Raw genomic sequence first — 20,682 nt, forward strand, 5'->3', positions numbered from 1 at the left:
CAGCCCCAGGAGGGCAAGGACCTATTGGTTGTATTAGTGTAGAATTAACCCCTGGTCGTTTGCAGAAAGAATGTCAAAGAATTCACAAGACTCAGAAAAGTAGGAAAGCAGGGACAGTTTTATTGAGGGTTGGTGTCATGCAGGGTGTCATGCGGGGTCTCAGCTCCCGCTCCCCACATAAGAACGCAGGACACGGTGAGGCCAAAAAGGAACACCCACGGAGCCATAGATAGGGGAGTCATACCACTATATTCTCACTGGTGGCTGGGTTGGAAACACAGGAAGCAGGAGCCACACTATCCGCAACCTGCCATCCATTTCTCTCTGCCAACCAACCTCACTCGCTAGCTGCAATCTGCCGTGCTAACTGGAGTCTGCTCTTGTTCGCTCAGCCACCATCTTCTTGCTACCCCCCCATCTGCTGCTAGCGTAGTCACAGCAGTTATATTAGTGGCCAATGGCTTACTGGTTATAGCTGACGGCCAACTGGCCACAGTTGATAGCCACCCAATCACAGGTGATGGCCATTTACTACCTGAATGAGCACCTTTCCACGTGAGGGCGAGAGCCTGGAAACCATTCCTGGCTCTGTCCCCACAGTTGGGCAGAGAGTGCCCGTGGCAGTGTCTAAAGAAGGCTGCCGCAGGTAGTGAGAAATACTGACAGAGGGGTTGGCTTGCCGGGCGCAGAGTCTTAGAATAGACAACTGCAGCGGGTTACTGTTTAGCTGGGCTTTTATATTTTTCTATGCAGGATACAGGGAGCTAGTTATCTTGCAGTTGTTTACCATTACTGCTGGCCCTTCTGAGAACTGTTGTTGCAGTTGGCTTCCTCCCAAAATTGTCCTGGTGTTTGTCAGCCTGCAAGTGTAGTGCTAGCTAGGAGACTCAGAGCTAAGTGGTTAATCTTTAAACCTATTCTTTCCAGCTCCCAGACGCATTCTTATTAACTCTTTCTGAGTCATCAGTAGGTATTTAGGCTTATTCTTGTAGCTCCCAGACTCCTTCTTGTTCTTTTTCTGACTCATCACTGGTTTTGTTCACCATTGTGTTCCCAGCACAGGCACTGGGCCTGCACTTAATAGGTGCTCAATGAATGTTTATCAAATGGATGATGCTCTTCAAATGCTCCCTAACTCTCCCCTTCCAGCGCTGGGAGGTGGCAGTTCCCAGAATCAGAGCGGTGGGCTGGGAACAGAGGCTCTAAGGCCTCTGAATGCCTTCTAGGAAGGCCCGTATCTTATTGGCCAAGAGAAGCCATTAAATGACTTTGAGCAGGGGAGTGATGTGTTCATTCATTCATTCATTCATTCAGCAAGCATTTACCAAACCCCTGCAGTACAAAGTATAAAATGTACAGTACAAAGCTCCTTACCACAAGCCAGGGATCAAAGATGAATCAGGCATGGTTTCTGCCCTGGAGGAGCTGGGTCCAGTGGAAGGATCCTGGAAAATTTTTGCTGAAAGGAACTTAAGAGATCATTTGGTCCAAAACCTTCTTTATAGACTGGGGTAACTGAATTCCAGAGAGGGGGCATGCCTACCCACATAGTATGGTGAACATAGGGCCTCTCTATTTTACCACAGGATTCCTCTGCACTGTTTGAGGACCAGCACTGTGTCTCATTTGTCCTCCTTTTGTCAGTGCCCTGGGACAGTGCCTGGTACACTGAAGGGGCTCAGGGTGCCCATGGGTTGAACTGTCCAGTGAAGCCAAAGCCAGAAAGAGGGAGGTAGGAGACAGGTTGCCAGCAAAGTGGGTGCAGGCGAGAGGTGATGGGATGGTGGTGGAAGAATGTGGGGTTGCAATATCAGCTTAGAAGGGAGACAAATCCAAATATGGTAACTGTTTAGATGTAGAAGAATTAAGAACAATGTCCAAGGTTCCTTGCGTGGGTGTTTCAGTGGGTGGCAGTAGTACACTGAGATCAGGGACACAGGGGAGAGCCTGTTTCTGGGAAAGAGGCTCTGTGCCAAGAACTCCTTTAGTCCTCACTACAACAGTGTGAGGTAGGGCTGTTATTACCCCCATTTTACAGATGAGGAAACTGAGGCACAAAGATGTTAAGGGATTTGCCCAAAGACACAGCTAGGAAGTGGTGGGACCTGGATACAAGCTGGCAGTTGAACGCCAAACTTTTAACCATTACATCATTCGGCCCTAAGCACCAGGCTACACCACCATACTCTACCAACGCTGAGTTCAATTTTGGAAGTGTGGTTTAGATACCCTGGGACATCCATTTCACTCTATTTCTAGTAACAGGCTCCAGTGGTCTCCCTATCTCCTTCTTTGTTCCCCTCCAAACCATTCACACTGCATCCAGAAAGGCTATTTTAAAACACTATTAATATGATTCCCTCCCAAAGCCCTTCAAAGGCCTCCCATTGCTCTTAGAACAGAGATTGAAATTCTTACCTGGCTCACAAGGCATGATTTGGCGCCTGCCCAACCTTCTAAAGCCTCATCTCTTACCAGGCCCCCTGCCCCCCAATTTCCACCTTCTTTTCTTGGTGATCCAGCATGTTCTCCCACCCAGAGCCTTTGCACCTTCTAGTCCCCACACTGGGAATACTCCTCCAGGTTTCTCTCCCATGACAACCACCTAGTTAATGCTATTCAGGCTTTAGAGCTCAACTCAAGTCCAGTCCAGTCCGCTTCTCTTTGAAGTTCCGCTAACTCCAGCTCATCTCTTTCCGTTTGAGACCTCACATTTGTTAGTAAGACTGGCATGCTTATTTGATCAGGGTTAGTTTCTCCCACTAGACTGTGAGTACCCTAAAGGCAAGGAACTAGTCGATCCCGTTCGCCCGTGTACCCACAGCTCCCACCAAAATGCCTGGCACATGGAGGACGTGCAATCAATATCTGTTGTATGAGTTAAATCCCAAGTCGACAGCGAAGGGGGTGGTTGGACAGTGAGTCGATAGTTCAGGGGAGAGATTTCTGGGCTGGAAATAAAGATTTGGGGGCCACTTATAATTCAACTGAGAAGAGTGGACGCGCTCGCCCAAGCGGTGTGCGGACTGAAAAGAGATTTGTAACTAATCCAAGATAAACAGTAACGTGGCTCACGGTCACTGCGCAAAGATGCCGGGGGCTCTCCTCCGCCGAGCTGTGGCTCGTACAAGTCGCTGCCTCAGCCCGGTCCCTAAAGGGCAGAAGATGACCAACTCAAAAGACTCCAACAACGCCGGCGACCTTCCCTATCCAGGAATTCCTTCAATAGCTAAGAGGGACGGTTCCCTGGGCGCCGCCCCTTCCGGCCGCGGATACCGGAAGTGGGGCGGGAGCGCCGGAAGTTAGAGGGAGTTTCCTGTGAGCTGGGCTTCCTCAACATGGCAGCGCCCTTGTCAGTGGAGGTGGAGTTCGGGTGAGTCACAAAATTGGGGTGCCATGGGGATGGGTTGAAGTTGTTGGGCCCGGAACTCCCCTCCTTCTGCCTTGGGGCCTGTCACGACCTAAACTCCGAGGCTCCTGGCGCCTTCTCTGAGCTACGCCACCCGCCTCGGAGGGTCTGAGAGGCTCGGTCTCCCTTGGCGACGAGGCCGTATGTCCGGGAATAGAGGCGCAAAGCTGGGCGTGGAGGTGCGTCCCGGACACTCCTCGGTGTCCTCCGGACACTCCTCGGTGCCCTGAGCCCTGCTGTACTCAAAAGGCGTGACGGTTAGCAGGCGGCTTCTCTACTTTCTTTGCCAATACCGTTTTGGACCAGACCAGTGTGTCTGGTACCTGATCTCTTAGAACAGAGCATAACCACTCTTCACCCCCGATTCTTTCCTTTGGGCAGCAAGTTCCACTTACACGGTTCTCGAAGCCTTGTTTCTGGTTGGATGTGCGGCCAACACGAGACTTCCTTTCTCTTTCCCAAGATTTGGGAGTGTTAAACCTGAGCCCTTTTTAAGACAGTCAGTAATTTGCTAAGTGCTTTCTGCAGATCCTAAGTCAGATGGAGATACGGAGATAAGTGAGATAGCGCAGTGGAAGAGACTAACCCTGACAGTACTAACAAAATGAAAAGTGCAGGAACTGGGGCACACATACCAGTAACTGAAGAAAAAGATGAGGGAGGATGTCTCCTCAAGCCACTGTCTTCTATCTCCTACAAACAAAAAGTTTGTCATATAATTTCGGAGCTGAGAGAAACTGCAGAGCTTAGAGAGAAGGCAAAGAAACCGTAAGAGATGGGTGGTGTAATTTCCAGAGTCACGGGGAAAAGCTGGGACTAGATGCATGTGTGTGTTTGAAGATAAACAAGCCAAGGCTTGTGTGGAAAGGAAAAGTCTGGAAGGGGAATCTGTTAATAAAACCTCTGTCCATAAATGCCTTTCCTTTCATTGGATACCCTCAGTTTCTTTCATGTTTTCCCTTCATTGAGTAGTTTATTCTCCAGTCATTTATTGAGTGCCTACCATGTGCCAGGCAGTGAGCCAGGCACTGAAGATACAAAGATAAATAGAACTCTGTCCATGCCCTCCAGTGTTCAGCGTTTCTGTCTCAGCAGGGGGTAGTCTCATGAATGTTAAGTGCATTTTAATTGGTGATATTGTCTGGCCCCTTGGATCCAATTAGAACTGTACTGGTTTGGACTCCTGAGTGTTTTGCTTCACTGAGCGTTGTTCCAGCGATACCTCTCATGGCCTGGAGGTTCTAGGAGAATCCCTACTGATTTGACCAGCCTCAGCAGAGTTGAAAAGGGAGAAGTTGCACATTGCTGATGTTAAGCTTTATCTACAGCCAACTTACCTTTTATTCTCTCTGAGTCAGACATGGTATTTGTTCATCAGAAATGTCTTCTGTCTGCCAGGTACTGTGCTCAGAGCACTGGGGAACTCATGTGAGGAAGATATGGTCCTTGCCCTCAGTACTGACAGACTAGCTTAATTACCCCTTTTCTGATCTGAGCATCTCTAGCCTCAGCCCCCGCTTACTTCCAAGAGCAATAGTGAGCCCCAACAAGGTAGGACAACATTCCTTCACCCATTTACTCACCACCTAACACCGCTGCCCACCACCAGTGTCCCATGAGAATGGCAGCTTCTCAGGAAGCAAGAGTGCCCACGATGCATGCCAAACCCAGATTCCTTCTCTCTTTGTCCTTTTCTCAATGTATGTTTTTGCCCCTGGCCTTTCTTTTATTTCATATGTATCTCAGCAGATTCCCTTCACCCTGAACCTGAGCAGATTTGCAAAGAAGCTGCCTTGCCCGTCATTCTCTCCCGTTCGTTCCCACGTGCCACCCAGATCCTTGAAGAGTCTGGGTTCGGACATGGCCTCTTCCCCCAAGCAGATGTCCTCCCAGCCCCACCAGCTCTGATAGACTCTCCAGAAGATCTCTCACACGTTTCACTCTCTTGTCCGTGACCAGTTCTGCCACCGTTGCCTTGCCTCCTGAACTGGCCTTAGCAGAGCATTTTCTCCGGTCACACAGGAGTCAGCATATGTAATGCAGATGTGTTTTGTATCCCTGTGGTCCATACGTGAGATTCCGTCCTCTTTTTCCCAGTTCCTCCTTCCTGAGTCTGGGAGGTATTGGCAAAGGGAGGGAATGCCATTGAAGTTAGAGAAGAAGTGGGCATTTTCACTTATGGCAAATTGAGTGCCTACTGTGTGCGAGGCCTTGTTTTAGGCAGAGCTCACATTCCAACAAGTAGAGGGGAGACATAAAAATAGAAGATAAAAAGGTGATAAACTAGAAAAAGTGAGGGCAGTTTTGGGAATGTCTATACCAATTACTGATACCAATAAACACTCTTACCAAGAACTGGGGAGTGGAGGGAAGATGAGGTGTCTTACGATGTAAGTCCTTAATTGACTTTGAAAAGCAAATCCTATCAGACATAGAGAGTCTGGCTTTGGTTCTCTTGGGGCCAAAACAGGCCCTTTGCCTGCTTCCTTGAATCACTCCAGAGAAGGGGCATTCACCTTTCTTCCTTCCAGATGTGCTGACAGCAGAAACGCCAACCCCTCCCTTGGGGCTAGTGAACCCAGTTGTGATAGGTCATTCGTTGAGCCAGACTGGCTCTCCCTTCATCCATTTTGTAAAGGGAAAAACAGCCTCGGCCTCTGAGCCTGGCACCACCAGGTTTGGCCATTCTTGGTTGTTTGCCTGGGTGCCAGTGCCTCCAACTCCCACCCCTTTTCTCTGACCCCCAATTCCTTAGCCCCTCGCCTGTGGCCCTCCCCCACCCCAGCTGCTGCATGTGCCAACCCCCACCCAGGAGAGAACGAGGCTCTTGGAAGGGGATAAATGGAGGCTCTGTGCGGGCTTGCAGCTGAAATGGCCCTGCGCGCGGCCACAGATGGGCCTCTTTTCCCCCCTCCACATTTCTGCATCAACAAAGCGTGACCTTGTTCGATGACAGTCGCCCCATGTTTCCTCCATGACAATGCTTGCCTTGCCTTTGCCTCCCAGTGGATGGTCTCAGGACATCTCTGTTCTCTGAAATTGGGAAAGGGTGGTGGGGTGGGAGGCATCACATCCGTCAAAAGCCTGTTAAGGCCTTCTCAGTTAAGTTCCACGTGAAGTCTGGGATGAATCAGGAGACCCAGAGGGAGAAGCAGTTGTGGGGCACTGAAAGAGCCCTGGGGTCCACATCATAAGCCCTGCTTCTGGTCTTGGCTCTGAGCATCTCTGCTGTCCCAGCCTTCCCTTGGCCAGGTGCTGGTACACAGAAGTGAACCAAACTCTGCCCTCAAGGGGCTTCCTGACCTTTGGGGAGTCTTGGTTTTCCCTGCCAAGGCTGCTGGGGCTGAGCAGAAATGAGTTAGAATTCAAAGCCTAGTTGAGCCACTGCCTCTGTGATCTTGGACAGATCACTCAACCTCCTCAGGCCTCTGCTTCTCCATCAGATGGAGTTAATAATGTCTGCCTCCCTCCCTCCTTCCCTTGGATGCCCTGAGGATGAAATTAGATGAAGAATGGCCTTGTAAATGGCAAGGTTATTGCTAAGGCTGGTGGAGTCTCTTACCCTCCAGCACTGTGGTGTGCCCTCCAGGCCAGCCGTGGGTGGCACAAGCAGGGACATTTCAAACCCTCACCTGGCCAGAGGAAACCCCTCAACACATACAGAGTCTCCAGCATGCCTCATGGTGGCCTCTCAACATTTTTGTAGATGGAAAGACTGAGGCTTGAGAACATAGAGTCGCGTGCCCAAGGTCTGGGCGTCAGGCAGAGGTGGAGCCTGGTTTCCATCTCGAGGCCGACAGCCCCAAACCTGAACCTGTATACCAAGCCGCTTCTAGAGAAAGCAGAGGAGTAAAAACAAGAGTCTGCAAACTCGGGTACTTAATTATTGGTTTAAAAAAAAAAAAGTTTATTTACACCCTGCTTTACTACTTCAGAAAGTCACATTTGAGAATCAGTCACTGGTACCCAGGGTGTTCCTGAACCTTGGGCTCTGAATCTGGTTTCAGTCTTAGCCTCGTATTTGCAGGAGCTTACCCAGCTGTCTTTCTCTGGCCCTCCTTCCTTTGCAGAGGTGGCGCGGAGCTCCTGTTCGACGGTGTAAAGAAACATCAGGTGACCTTGCCTGGACAGAAGGAGCCCTGTGAGTATGGACTGTCTGAGTCCCTCGCTGGGTTACACTGGGCAGGAGTCTACAGGGGTCCCTTCAAGTGGGAATGGGTCGGATTTCCCTGGCCAGTGGGAGAGGGAAGAGCGACCACCAGAGTTCCGTTCGCCCATCCTGTCTAGGATCAGCCAGCTTTGTAAGAGGGAGATGGCGTACCTTAGTCCTCAGGAGCGCGGGTTCTATATTCCTGGAAATTCCCTCAGACCTTTGGCCAGTGGCCTCCCCTCTCTGAGCTTTAGTGTTCTTACCTGTGCACTGGCCATGGTGATTCCTATCTCTCAGGGTTGCTAAAAGGAGCCTCTTTATTAGTAGATGACAGCAGAGAGATGCTTTGATGAAAGTGGTAGCCTTCATTGGGAGTGGAGCAACGTGGTGGGCTCACGTTATGGTGAGAGGATTCAGATGAGAAGAAAATATCCAGCCACGAGGGAGGTTCACTAAGGGAGACAGTGGGCTTTTCTCAGTTGTGCATTCAAATACTTGTTCATCTTTCTTAAACAAAGATACACTGAGCACCTCCTGTGTGGCAGACCATGTACCAGGCACTGGAGAGACAGCCGTGAACGAGAGCCAGTGCCTGCCTTCAAACTCGGGGGTGGGCAGAGGTCCAGCTGGGTAACTACCAGTGTGGCCTAGAGGCAGGGGCAGGTATCACAGTTGTGGAGGTCCCCATAGGCCTGGCACTGGGTCCTAGCAAGTGCAGGACGGCCAGGCCCCAGAGCCGGTCACACCTAGGACGGAGATATACTTCTGGGGAAGAGAGGAAATGTGTCACCAGGAGGTGGGAGGCTGAGGTTCCTGCAGGCAGGCGGTAGAAAATGGTCAGTGAGTTTGACAGAATTCTTCTAGAACTGGACCCTCATCCATCAGGAACCAAATAATGATTGCCCAAAGTCATTGGCTGCCAGTGCTCTGTCTGAGCCTCCATTGGGTTGGAGAGCAGTGGCACAGAGGTGTCTGTGTGCCACACTGAGGCTGGGGGACACTCACCAAGGAACAGGGCACTGCCCGCCTTGAGCTAGCATTTGGCATGAGACTAGGGTTAAATGTCAGGATTGCGGAATTGTGTGTGTCCCTGGTGGAGGAAGACCAGGGGTGATAAAGGCAACTATTTCTTAGTTTGACAGATGGCCCTGCAGCCTTAGGAGGGAACAGTTGGCCTTCAGAAGAAGCCTCTCAAAGAGTCAGCCTGAAAAACCTGGCTGGAAAGTTATTAAAATATCACAAGTTATGATTTATTTCTCCCTGCATTTGCTTGGCACGAATGTCCCCAAGTTTAATAATTCTAGCACCTTCCATTCGTTCATTGGCTGAACCCTCACCAAGTGCCAGATGTGGAAGTGCTTTATTATTTCTTGTAGTTGTCACATAGTGTTTTGAGTGCCTCCTTTGTGCCAGGCACTGTACTGGGTTGCGGGCTATTCAGTGGTGAACAAAACAAAACAGCCGGTTCTTGCCCAAATGGAGCTTACATTGTCATGGAAGTGGAGCCAGGCAACAAAGAAGTAAACCCCTATGTGTGTGACTGTGACTGGACCAGTGGTTGACTGGCACGAGGAGAACAAAGGGGTGCTTTGAGCGAGACAACAGGTAGTAAGGGGAGTCCTCTTTAAAGAGGTGACTCTGGGCTTAAGTGAAGGATGGAAAGGAGCCAGCCTCATAACTTGGAGGAAGAGCAGAGGTGCGTGGGGCTCATTCCAAACAAAGGGGGGTAGCACGTGCGAACGCTCCCTGGTAGAAGCCTTCGGGGTGGCCAAGGAACTGAAGGAAGGCCAGTGTCATATGGGGCACAGGCTGAGTGTGGCATGGCCCCGATTGGTTGTGCAAATATTTGTCACAAATTCCTAGGTGGTAGCTGTCATTTTTATTCCCATTTTAAAAAGTGGAAACTCAGAGATGTCAAGGGTCTAACTCCAAGTTGTACAGTTATTTACATGGCAGAGCTGGGATTCAGAAGCAAGATTTCAGGGCCTCCAGGGCCCTTGCACAGTGCCACTCACCTGGCGTCATTTACCCTAAAAGGCTAACTGAATCACGTAACATCTCACGCCTGCAGTGTACTTTCCAGTTTGTACACTTGTATTCATTTATATTCATGCATTCAACAGCTGCTTACGAGGTATGATCGAACAATACAGTAAATGTTTGTTTGTTTTTTAATTTTATTGTTATTTTTTTAATTGTACAGTATTGGGGAACAGTGTGTTTTTCCAGGACCTATCAGCTCCAAGTCAAGTCGTTGTTTTTTCAATCTCGTTGTGGAGGGCGCAGCTCACTGGTCCACATGGGAATCAAACCAGCGACCTTGGTGTTATGAGCACCGCGCTCCAACCACTGAGCCAACCAGCCGTCCACTGGCAGCTCAGCTCCAAACTCAAGCTGTTGTTTCTCACTGGTCCATGTGGGAATCGAACCGGCGACATTGGTGTTATGAGCACTGTGCTCCAACCATTGAGCCAACTGGCCGCCCAAACAATACAGTAAATGTTTACATTTTTAAAAAACTCATTACAGTAAAAGACACATTGCCATTAATCCCCCTCAAAATACTTGCCCTCGCTTTGAACACACTTATGCCATCATTCTTGCCACTTTCTGAAGCAGTTCTGGAAGTGCTCTTTCCTGAGTGTCTTTAGTTGCGCTGTCATGGCTGCCTTGGTGTCGTGAATCGATTCAAAACGTTTACCTTTCATGGTCATTTTGACTTTGGGGAAGAGCCAGAAGTTGCACGGTGCCAGGTCTGGTGAATAAGGTGGGTGAGGACACACTGTAATATTTTTATTTGACAGAAATTGCTGTACCAGAAGCGAAGTGTGACACGGAGCTTTTCCGTTGTGATCACAAAATACGGTGAATGCTACTGCCGAGTCTATCCAACAGAAAGGCAGGGATCTCCCAATACGGGAAGCTGTGTGTCAAACCTTAGTAACAGTGTGTGACAAGTTTCAGCTTGTTCAGTGCAGTCAGTCGGGTGTGAGCTATGGTTGACAGAAGGTGTGTTTTAAAGTGTGCTGTAAATCGTCCTCCATCATGACAGCGCTCCGTGTCACACTTCGCTTCTGGTATATGGCAGTTTCTGTCAAATAAAAACATCATGATGTGTCCTCATCCACCTTATTCACTGGATCTGGCACCGTGTGACCTCTGGTTCTTCCACAAAGTCAAAATGATTCAAGACATCAAGGCAGCCACGACAGCGCAACTAAAGACACTCACAAAGAAGACTTCCGGAACTGCTTCAGAAAGTGGCAAGAATGATGGGAAAAGTGTGTTCAAAGTGAAGGGGAGTATTTTGAGGGGGATTATGGCAATGTGTCTTTTACTGTAATGAGGGTTTTTTATTTATTTAAACATTTACCATATCGTTTGATCACACCTCGTATTTTGATTTTAGTAATGACCCCAGTAGGTATTATCTATCATCAAAGAAACCAAACCTGAGGGGGGGGAGAGAGAGAGGAGAGAGAGAGGGAGAAGAGAGAGAGGAGAGAGGAGAGAGGAGGAAGAGTCCGTTACTCACGTTACTCACGCAGGGAGTCTGGGCCAAGACCCAGGGTTTTGATCCCTCCTCCACCACCCACTGCTTACAGGGCAGTTGGGGGCCTATCCTCCCTTCTCTGGGATAAAAAGAAAGGAAGCAGGGTCGGGAATCTGAAATGGCCCCTTTGCTCAATCTTTGGGCCGTTGGCTGTGACTCTGCCTCTGGTTCCCATTTCTGCCCTGCTGTGCCCAGAGGCTTGGGTCACATCGCAGCCGCATTGCTGGTTGGCAGCTGCCAGGCCTTACCCTGGCACATGGGAGCCCAGCAGTTGCCACTGGGAGAGTCTTACTCGTCCTCCAAGCTCGTGCCCAGATCTGTTGTCTGGCAGCCTTCCCAGCCCAGGGGCTGCCACTTGGCCAAGCAGGTCTTGGAGACTCCAGCAGAGAAAATAGCAGCCATAAGATTATGGATTGTGACAAGCCTCACAAACAAGGGGACTCCAGGGCCCTGGGTCCTGGGCCAGGGGAGAGCTTCCAACCAGGCCCACTTGGGAGAAGAGGATGGGTGAGGCCAAAGTGGGTAAGACTGCAAGAGAGGAGCCCTGGCAGTGTACAATAGCAAGTCAGTTACTTCCAAGGGCCTCTGTTTTCCCATCTGTAAAATGGGAGGTTGGGCTTGATTGCGTCTTCATTGAGCCGGTTATCTATTTGACATCTACAGTTTGGAAACGTTGCTTCCAGATCTAACTATACAGCTCTGGGAAACAGGGTGTGCTGACTGAGGAAGAAGGTGTGCATGTAGTGGGGACGTCTTAACAGCCATTTCCGAGGAACAGTTCATCTCTTTGATTGGCTGGTGTTGGTAGGCACCCACCAGCTTTGGGTATTGTGGCCGCTGGGGGCTGGCTTTTATGCTTCTAGGATCCTTAACTCAAGGCTTCCAGCCTATGGTTGGTCAGTGGCCTGAAGCAAACCCAAAATGTTGGGGGACAGACTTTCCCAACATGGGCATTACCTGCTCTGTGCTCCCCCCACCCCCCGCCCTCCCAGGAGACGCGTCTGCCTTACCTTTTCCTGCGCCTCTTCCTCTGCCCTGCCATTGTATTGCAGGGTGGCTGAGAAGCTCCCGGCGCTTTAAACTGCTTAGCATGCATTTCACAGCCTCTCTGGGGCCAGCTGTTCCTTTCTCTGCTCTGGGGCCTGTTTGCTGATCCCCTCCCCACTGCCCTCCTCTCCCCCACACCCCTCCCAGTCCCTGTGCAAAATTGCTTTTGAAAAGATCCACTTTCTGCTTAATTAAACAATGAGGAGCGTCCCTTCGCACATCTGTAAACCTCCTTCTGAGGCCAGTTTAGCTCACAAACTGCTCTATTCTTACCCCCATTCACTTGTAAATGGACCCTCTGATGTTCCCTCTACCCTCTCTTACTCCCCCGGTCCCAGCTCTTTCTTCTCCCTTCCTACTAGGGCCTGGGGTAGGCCCCCCCAAGAGCCTTGTTTCGTGGATTTGGTGGGGACAGGAGTGGTTTAACCTATGGAAGGGACGACTCGGGATCCGTTTCTCCCAAATCTGCAGGGCGGGCATGGGGACGAGGGGACATATTTGTTAGCAGGGTCCCCATGGACTAACCAGGCTCAGTGGGAGTGACTGGAAGACAGATTTGTGGTTGGGAGAAAAGCTCTCCCTGGGGCGTTCAAAGAGAGGTTGCCTGAGGGTCTGTTACAGCCAGGATTCAATATCAGATAAGACCTTGAGATTGTTCTCTTTCAGCCTGAGGAGCTAGGATTGACATCATCGGGGGTCCTGCCACATTGGGTGGTCAGCGTCCCCAGACGACGACCAAGTCCACTGGGTCGAGGGACTCTGGTTTGAGCCTTCGTAGGTGATATCTCTAAGGTGCATGCGTGGTGTCCCGTCGCCAGCAGCCTTTAGGAGGAGGTTCTGGCAGCCCAGAGGTTAAGGACTAAGTCACTGGGCAAATGTACGTTTGTCCTGTGTGTTCCCGTGCTGGGCCTACTGCTAACCTTACGCCTAAATCCTCACAGCACTCTTTGCAGGTTAGACTATTATCACCGTTTGTCAGAGGATGACACTGAGACTCAGGGAGCTGAGGTGACCTCCTCCCTAAGGCCATCAGCACACAGTTTCCGGCTCCAGAATCCAAACCCTTAGCCACTGCACAGAGGAGCAGCTCCCATCGCTTGCTCCTCCCCAGATGGGCAGGCCAGGTCCTGAGGCTTCCTGTGCTGGAAACCTTTTATTAGGGTGCCCCTCTCCCTCCTCTGCGGCTGCATGCCCAGCGGCAGTCTGGCCTCCAGTACCCACCGCCTCAGAATGAGATTCCTTCTACCTGGTTGCCCTGCCAGCATCTTAGGGGTCTGAACATCCAAAATGGAGGGGAGGCCTGGGTCTGGGGCCCCGCACCACTCTCCCAATCCCTCCATCCTCTCTTTCCCTGTCTGACTTCTGAAGGAAACGTAGTGAATCTCACAGAAAGCCCCAGCCAGTCCCAGCACGGTCTGATTAATGGTTGACTGACTGTACCCCACCCTCCAGAGCGGTCTGAGCATTTCCCCAGGGTGCCAGGCCCTTGGACAGAGTGTGGAAGCTCAGCACAAAGGGTATAGGTTCTTCTGAATCGTAGAAGAAGTACAGCGTGATACGCCAGGTGTGGTGCCGAGAGCTCTGCATGAACCCTCTTATTCCATCCTCACAACAGGCATTCTTAGCATTCCCACTGATATCATTCCCATTCTTATTCCCACTGATACATTCCCATTCTTATTCCCACTGATACATTCCCATTCTTATTCCCACTGATACATTCCCATTCTTATTCCCACTGATACATTCCCATTCTTATTCCCACTGATACATTCCCATTCTTATTCCCACTGATACATTCCCATTCTTATTCCCACTGATATCATTCCCAGTCTTATTCCCACTGATATCATTCCCAGTCTTATTCCCACTGATATCATTCCCAGTCTTATTCCCACTGATATCATTCCCAGTCTTATTCCCACTGATATCATTCCCAGTCTTATTCCCACTGATATCATTCCCAGTCTTATTCCCACTGATATCATTCCCAGTCTTATTCCCACTGATATCATTCCCAGTCTTATTCCCACTGATATCATTCCCAGTCTTATTCCTACTGATATCATTCCCAGTCTTATTCCCACTGATATCATTCCCATTCATGCAAAGAAGGAAGCTGAGGCGCATGGAATTCCTTAGCCAAGGTCACATAATCAGAAGTGATGGAGTCGAACTCAGACCTGGGAGGCCCTGTTCGCAACCTCTCCTCCCTCCGTCCCTCCATAGTTGTCCACATGTTGAGCCACAGTGTGGGGAGGGGCATGGCGCTGCGTGCGAGGTTCTGTGCTGTGGCCTGTGGCCTGTGCCGAGTCCTCAGAACACACTCCAGTGATGGTGATGTCGTCTATTGGAGTTGCACGGGCAGTGGCAGTGTGGGCTCAGCGCCCTCGGAGCGTACGTTTGGTAAATCCCCAGAGGTTCATGAGGGGGCAGAGGCCTCTTCCTCAGGAGGCCCCCCGTCAGGACCCACACGTGCCCTGCAGGATCTGCCGCCTGACTGCCGCTCAGCCTCCCTCATGCTGATCTTCATACCTTCTCTGTTCTGTCACTTTGAACCTGCCAGTTCCATCCTGCCCTTCCTGCTGCCTGAATGCTCCCCCACCCCACCCTATTCACCCTTCAGGCCTCAGCTTCAGCGGCACCATCCTCAGAAAAGCTTTTCCTGACCCTACACTTTTCCTATGTAAAGGAGATAGCATTGATCACAACTAATTACGTGAGTAATGTCCAGCTCTCCCGCTGCCCTATTAACTCCATGAGGGTGGGCTCTGTCTGGCTTGCTCAGCACCTTCTCCCAAGCACCTGGCACATAGTACTTGCTCAGTAAACACCTTGCAAATGATTGTGTGGGATCCCAAGAGGGAAACCACCCTCAGGGGCAGTGGGAAGGCAGTAGGACACAGAGGGGGAAAGTGAAAGTGAGATTCCCCAGAGGATCCCCAGGCCACCAGCCCCTGACTCTGCTTAACCCTTCCTTCTCCTCTGGACGCCTTTGGAAGCAGACCATCTGGCTTGGAGCCATTTGCATACTGTTTGGGCCTCAACAAGCCTAGCAAGATGTCCCTGGGGGTGTGTTTCAGGCCAGGCCGTGTGGCCCTCGCAGCCTATGAAGGGACCCTTGAGTTCCATCTCTCCCCACCCCCAAATCCAGGCATAGGGGAACAATGCGGATGGTGATGCACTGGCCTCACCATGGTAACAGGCTATCAAGAATGTGGGCAGGCCTGGGGGGCGCAGAGGAGGGAGGGAATGACCTCAGCAAAGAGGAGCATCATGATAAATGAGCCAGCACCGGCAGCAGACTCACCCCCAGCCCACCCCTCTGGGACTCCATGACGGTGCCATCACTCGGGTGACCCCAATGTGACCACTAGCCACTACCACCACCCCCACCGCCTTGCCGGAATGGAGCAGAAGTCCCTTCCTGTTCCCCACCTGGGTCTGGTTCTGTAGAAGCCAGCTAGGGCTGTGGAGGTGCAGTGGGGGCCCTCAGGCCAGGCACCTCCCGGTCCTCAGTGCCTCCCTGCCTGCCAGGACCGGCTGATGGATGTGTCAGACCCCGGCGGCTCTATCGAGCGGCCACAAGATGTATGTGCTGGCGGTCCACCGTTCAGTGCCAAGATGGAGGCCAAGGGGAAACCTCTGAAAGCCAGGCCTCAGGGGAGGAACCCAGCCAGGAGGCTAAATGGACCGCAGCTAGTTGGAGGCAACGCTCCCCACCTCCGGCCCCTCCGGGACCATGAGGACTTTGATCTGCTTTGTTTAAAAGGAGGAATTAACACTGAAAGGTGGCAGTTGTAGTCCATGGATGTTTTGCCCATGCCCTGTGCTCTGCTGGCATACGAGCCAGGCAAGTTGGCATGGAGCAGAGTGAACTAGTCTGTCCAGGGTGCAGCCTGTCTGCCTGCTGGGGGGATGGCATGCAGGCCCGTGAGAGCGCCTTACAAATGCTGTCCAGGGCTGGTGCTGTGCGTGTGACGCGCTGCTGGGCCTAGACTGGGGAGGGCTCGTCCTCGTTTCCCAGGCAGCCTTTCCCTCACCTCCGTGCGGGGTCGGACTCCAGCCCCTGAGCTTTGTCTCCAGCCTGGGTCCAAGACAGCAGTCCCTCCTGAGACATTGACTTGGGGTGGAGCTGGCTGGCCCCGAGCCCCTACTGGCTTCTCAGAGACTAGTTGTGTCCCCAGGGCCTGCGGTCCTCCAGTCCTCCCAGGAAGAGGAGGGACTCCTGCAGCCTCAGCCGACCGTCTGTTTGACGAGTGGGTGGCTGAGAGCCATAGCCTTCGTGGAGTTCACAGGTTTCAGTGTTCCGTGGCCTGGAACCCTGCTCCTAGGAAAGGAGAGGTGACACGGGCCAGGTGGCTCTGAGCCTTCCCATGATGTACAAAGAGCTTAGTGGCTGTCCCAGAACCATAAGCAGCAGATCTCAGTGTCCAGCAGAGCAGGAGAAGCCCTTTCGATCCTGAACCTCTTGCCTCTCCGGGGTGGGGGGTTGGGGGGCTCTGTGAAGGGGTAGTCGCCGGGCAATGATTTGTCTGTGTCTCTCGCTGGTGAAGGAGCCTTCTCTCTTTCTGCCAGAGGAAATTAACTGATGTTATCAGCTCAGCAATTGTTTTTCTTCTCTCACAAAGGGAAATATATGCAGACCCCCTAAGAGCAAGGCGAATCCTCCCATGTGGGACTGGCCACAGAGATAAAGGTGGAGGGCGCTCTGTAGGGCCCTCTCAGAAGCCTAGCTGTGGCGATTTCAGCCCATCTTGCAGGACTTCTGCGTGGGCTCTGTCTCCCAGCGCCTGCGCACGTGGCCGTTTCTCCTGTTGTCCGCCTTGAGTCCCCAGTGCCTCTTCAACGCATCACCAGTGTGAGGGGCCACTTTCTCTCAAGACCCCTCTGGCAGGTCACTGGCCTGTGCCAACCCATTTCCTCACCTTGGGAATCTATACGTTCAGGGGCCCTGGTCTAAAAGAGGCCCACTGAGGCCTCATGTTCACTTCCTTCTAGTCCAGACAAGGCCGGGGGCTCAGGAATCATTTGGGTTGCACAGAAATCTGATCTGTGTCTTCCTCTCTAGGGGACATCCGGAACCTCCTTGTCTGGATCAAGAAGAATTTGCTAAAGGAGCGGCCAGAGCTGTTCATGCAGGGAGACAGCGTGTGAGTCCCTCTCTCCCCTTCCCTGAGGAGCGTGGGCGGAGGGAAGGAGGTGTGAACCCGTCCTCGGTTCACTCACAGCCTTCTCCGTGTCCTCTTGTCCCCTTAGCGTCCTCTTATCCTCTGAGGACTGAGCTTCTGTCCGTTTTTCTTGTTACCACACGGGATTGTTGGGAATTTTTCAAAAGGCCGGGTCAGAAGACTGGTAAATTTCTCAAGAGACTTGGCTTCCTCCTGGTTGCCACAGACTTGCTGTGGAGCCCTAGGCAAGTTACTTCACTTCTCTGGGCCTCAGCTACTCTCTGTACAGAAAGCTCTGAGGGAAAGATGTTGCCCGAGGTCCTTTTCACCCCCTGACAATCTAGGATGCCTTGACCCATAGAACTTTCTGTGATGATGGACATGTTGTGTGTCAGTGCTGTCCAGTATGATAGCTGCTAGGCCTGGGAGGCTCCTGAGCCCTGGAAATGTGGTGAGTGTGAATGAGGAACTAAATATTCAGTTTTATTTCATTGTAACTTAAATTTACACGTAGCTAGTAGATACCACAGGTCTAGGATGCCGGGGAGTGACTGCATACACACAGGCACATTTGTGCCCAGTGTGGATGCCCCTACCCCTGGCCCAAAGCTTCTGTCCTTGTCCCAGGCCCAGCTCAGCCTCCTAGGCAAGGAGCCAGGTTCCCTGGACCTAGAAGTCACTTTACTTCTACAACAAGGCCAGCCTAATGTGTCAAAGCGGTGGGCAGGGCACTCGTGGGATTCCATCTGCCTCAAAGCGGATGGTCCCAGCAGGTCCTGGGGCTAAGGCTGCCATCCAGCCCCTGGCTCAGGTCACGGTCCCCAGTCATGGAGGCCACCCCCAAGGACAGCAGTGCTCCTTGGGCTACTGCCAGCGGGAGCCAGGCTGCGGCACCTCTCCACACGCCTGCCTCCCCAGCCTCCCACCAGCACGGCTGCTCTTGGGCCTTCAGGTGCTCAGAGCCGCTGGCAGCCTGCCCTGGTTTGGGAGAGCTGAGCTCGCAGCCTCGCCAAGACTGGCCTGCAGGAGGCCTCGAAGGGTGAGGCGAGGCCCCTGGAAGGAGACACTGCCACCAGGGTTTACTACCACAGACTCAGCAAGCAGGCACTTCTCTCACACGCCTGTGGGGAAGGCACTGTAATTTACCCCATTTCTAGTTGAGGAAACTGACACCCAGAGAAACAAAGTGACCTGCCTGAGGGCTGGGCAGTGGTGCTGGAATTTGCACCCATTTGCATCTGGCCCCAAGACCATGACCATCTGATCTGGTTTCCTTTCAACTTAGACTGTTACCTCCACTTCCTGGGAGACCTTTAACCGGGACTTCCGGAGGAAGGGCTCCCACCACACTCCTGCAGTCCAGATGTCTAAGCCTCTGTCCCCCTGCCCTTCGCTCCCTGCTACTCACCACCATCTTCCCCACAGGCGGCCAGGAATTCTTGTGCTGATTAACGATGCCGACTGGGAACTGCTGGTCAGTACCGCGGGACAGCCCTCCCCCAACCGCTCCCCTCACGCTTTCCTAGGGAAGCTTTTCATCAGGCCCAGATAGGGGGACTGGATTATCCTCTGTCCCACTCTAGCCTCCAAACGGAGACTATTCAAGTCTCCCACCCCGAGTGAGGAAGAAAAGGGTCCTTGGGGGAAGTGGTAAGCTCTCCTCCATCCTGGACCTCTGGTAGATTCTACCTTTCCCAAACAGCCAGGCCCCACCTCCCTCCAGCCCCTCCCGACACCTTGGGAAAAACTGGAAAAAATGACCCTGATGGTCTCTTCCTGTTTCTCTCCCGGACCAGGGTGAGCTGGACTACCAGCTTCAGGACCAGGACAGCGTCCTCTTCATATCCACGTTGCATGGTGGCTAAGGGCCCCTCTCTGTGCCTGAGCGCCCTTGGGGTGGGAAGAAAGAACAATCAGACATCCCCCTGGGCCCTGCTTCCAGATCTCCCTGTCCCCCTTGGCTGCTTTCTTCCCTGCTCTGTCCCCTGAGCTCCCTCCAGGCAGGGAAAAGAGGCCAGGTGCTAAAAATGAGCCTTTCTCAGGCACGTGAGCAGGGGAAGGCAGGCAGGCGGGCAGGCGCTTGAGCCCAGTGCTCCTCCCAGCAGCTGAGGTGGGGGAGGGTGCCCGTTTGGTTTGTCAAGAGTGGAGGGGGGCCAGGTGACCCAGCTGCCTTCCACTCCTGTGTCTCAAGCTAAACCCTGAGTGACCACTGACAAGGCGCTCCAGCTCCAGGTCACAGTGTCTTCGTGGGGAAGATGAATGGTCTTGAATAACTGATGACTTCTCAAACATTGGAGGAGTCCCCGCCTCAGTTTCCCCATCTGGACAGCAGAGGGCTCTGCCTATCCCCCACTGATGTCATTATGGAACCCCAGCTGGGGTCCCCTATTCAGTGCTGCCCCCCTCCCCCCCACCCAGCAGCTGCTCTTCCAACCACACCCCTCCTCCTGTTCCCCCCATCCCCAGCCCTTGACCCTGGTTGGCCTTCCCCCCCACAGGCCACCAGATGGGCTCCTGAGACCCTCCCCCAGCAAAAGGCTGACTGCAGCTCATTCTGAAGAGGAGGGAGTAGGCTTAAGCTTGGACTGGCACAGAGGCCTGGGAGGGTCAGTGTGCCTCAGTTTCCTCCTCAACGACAGCTGAATATTTACAGTGTCTGAAAACAAGTCATACTCAGGGGCACAAATGTAGACTTCATCTCCCTTTCCACCTCCTGCAGGAAGCAGTCTGGGGTAGGCAGCACCTGGTAAGCAGGGTGGTTCGCCCCTCCTTCTTCTGTCCCTTCTGGAAGTCTTGGGGCCTCAGTGTCTGCAACAGCTGGCCTTGGGCAAATAACAGCCTAGGCTGTTTACTAGCCCTGCCTGGGGCTTTATCCTTAGAAACCAGTGGTACCCGGAGCCTCTCAGCCATGGTCTCTGGTCCAACCTGGGGCTTTGAGAGCTGCCCTTCACCCAAAAAGGGGGCAGAGGTTGAAACCCAGAACTGCTCATTCTGTCTGGGACTGGGTGAGCTGATAGGGCCATCTGGAGAAGGGGGTGGCAGAGCCAGTCTGCTGACCAGTCTGGGTCCCAGGATACTTCCCTACCCGTCTGTCCAAGGCCAGGCTTTGTCCCACCAGCTGCAACCAGCAGCCCCAGAACCCAGAATGGGGGTGGCATAGATAAGACTGCTGAGCCCCTGTTTCTTATGAGCTGGAAAAAAGCTGTTTGCTGGAGGGAGACCTCAAAACAAAAAAGAATAGGGCATTAACATCATCCTGCCCAAAATGTCGCTTTTCATTAAATGTCAATAATTTAAGGTGAAATTTCTCTTACTCTGTTGGGGTGAAAGTGCCAAATGGTTGTCCCAGATG

The 20,682-nt window shown here is 52.3% G+C and overlaps 1 protein-coding gene across 2 annotated transcripts; it reads left to right on the forward strand.

Annotated features, from left to right (window-relative positions):
- Nucleotides 1-45: 45 nt before the first annotated feature.
- On the forward strand, nt 46-20,627 carry URM1 (ubiquitin related modifier 1). Of its 2 annotated transcripts, none has more exons than XM_019728724.2 (5): nt 46-3,373; nt 7,480-7,550; nt 17,231-17,312; nt 18,756-18,804; nt 19,829-20,627. In XM_019728724.2, the coding sequence occupies exons 1-5, from the start codon at nt 3,339-3,341 to the stop codon at nt 19,886-19,888; spliced, it is 297 nt and encodes a 98-aa protein (XP_019584283.2). In that variant the 5' UTR covers nt 46-3,338; the 3' UTR covers nt 19,889-20,627. The 2 variants fall into 2 exon arrangements, with proteins under 2 accessions (XP_019584283.2, XP_019584282.1); XM_019728723.2 differs by having other exon boundaries at nt 3,229-3,373; nt 19,127-20,627.
- Nucleotides 20,628-20,682: the final 55 nt, after the last annotated feature.

Source organism: Rhinolophus sinicus, linkage group LG04 (genome assembly GCF_036562045.2).
Source record: "Rhinolophus sinicus isolate RSC01 linkage group LG04, ASM3656204v1, whole genome shotgun sequence".
Taxonomy (NCBI): Eukaryota; Metazoa; Chordata; class Mammalia; order Chiroptera; family Rhinolophidae; genus Rhinolophus; species Rhinolophus sinicus.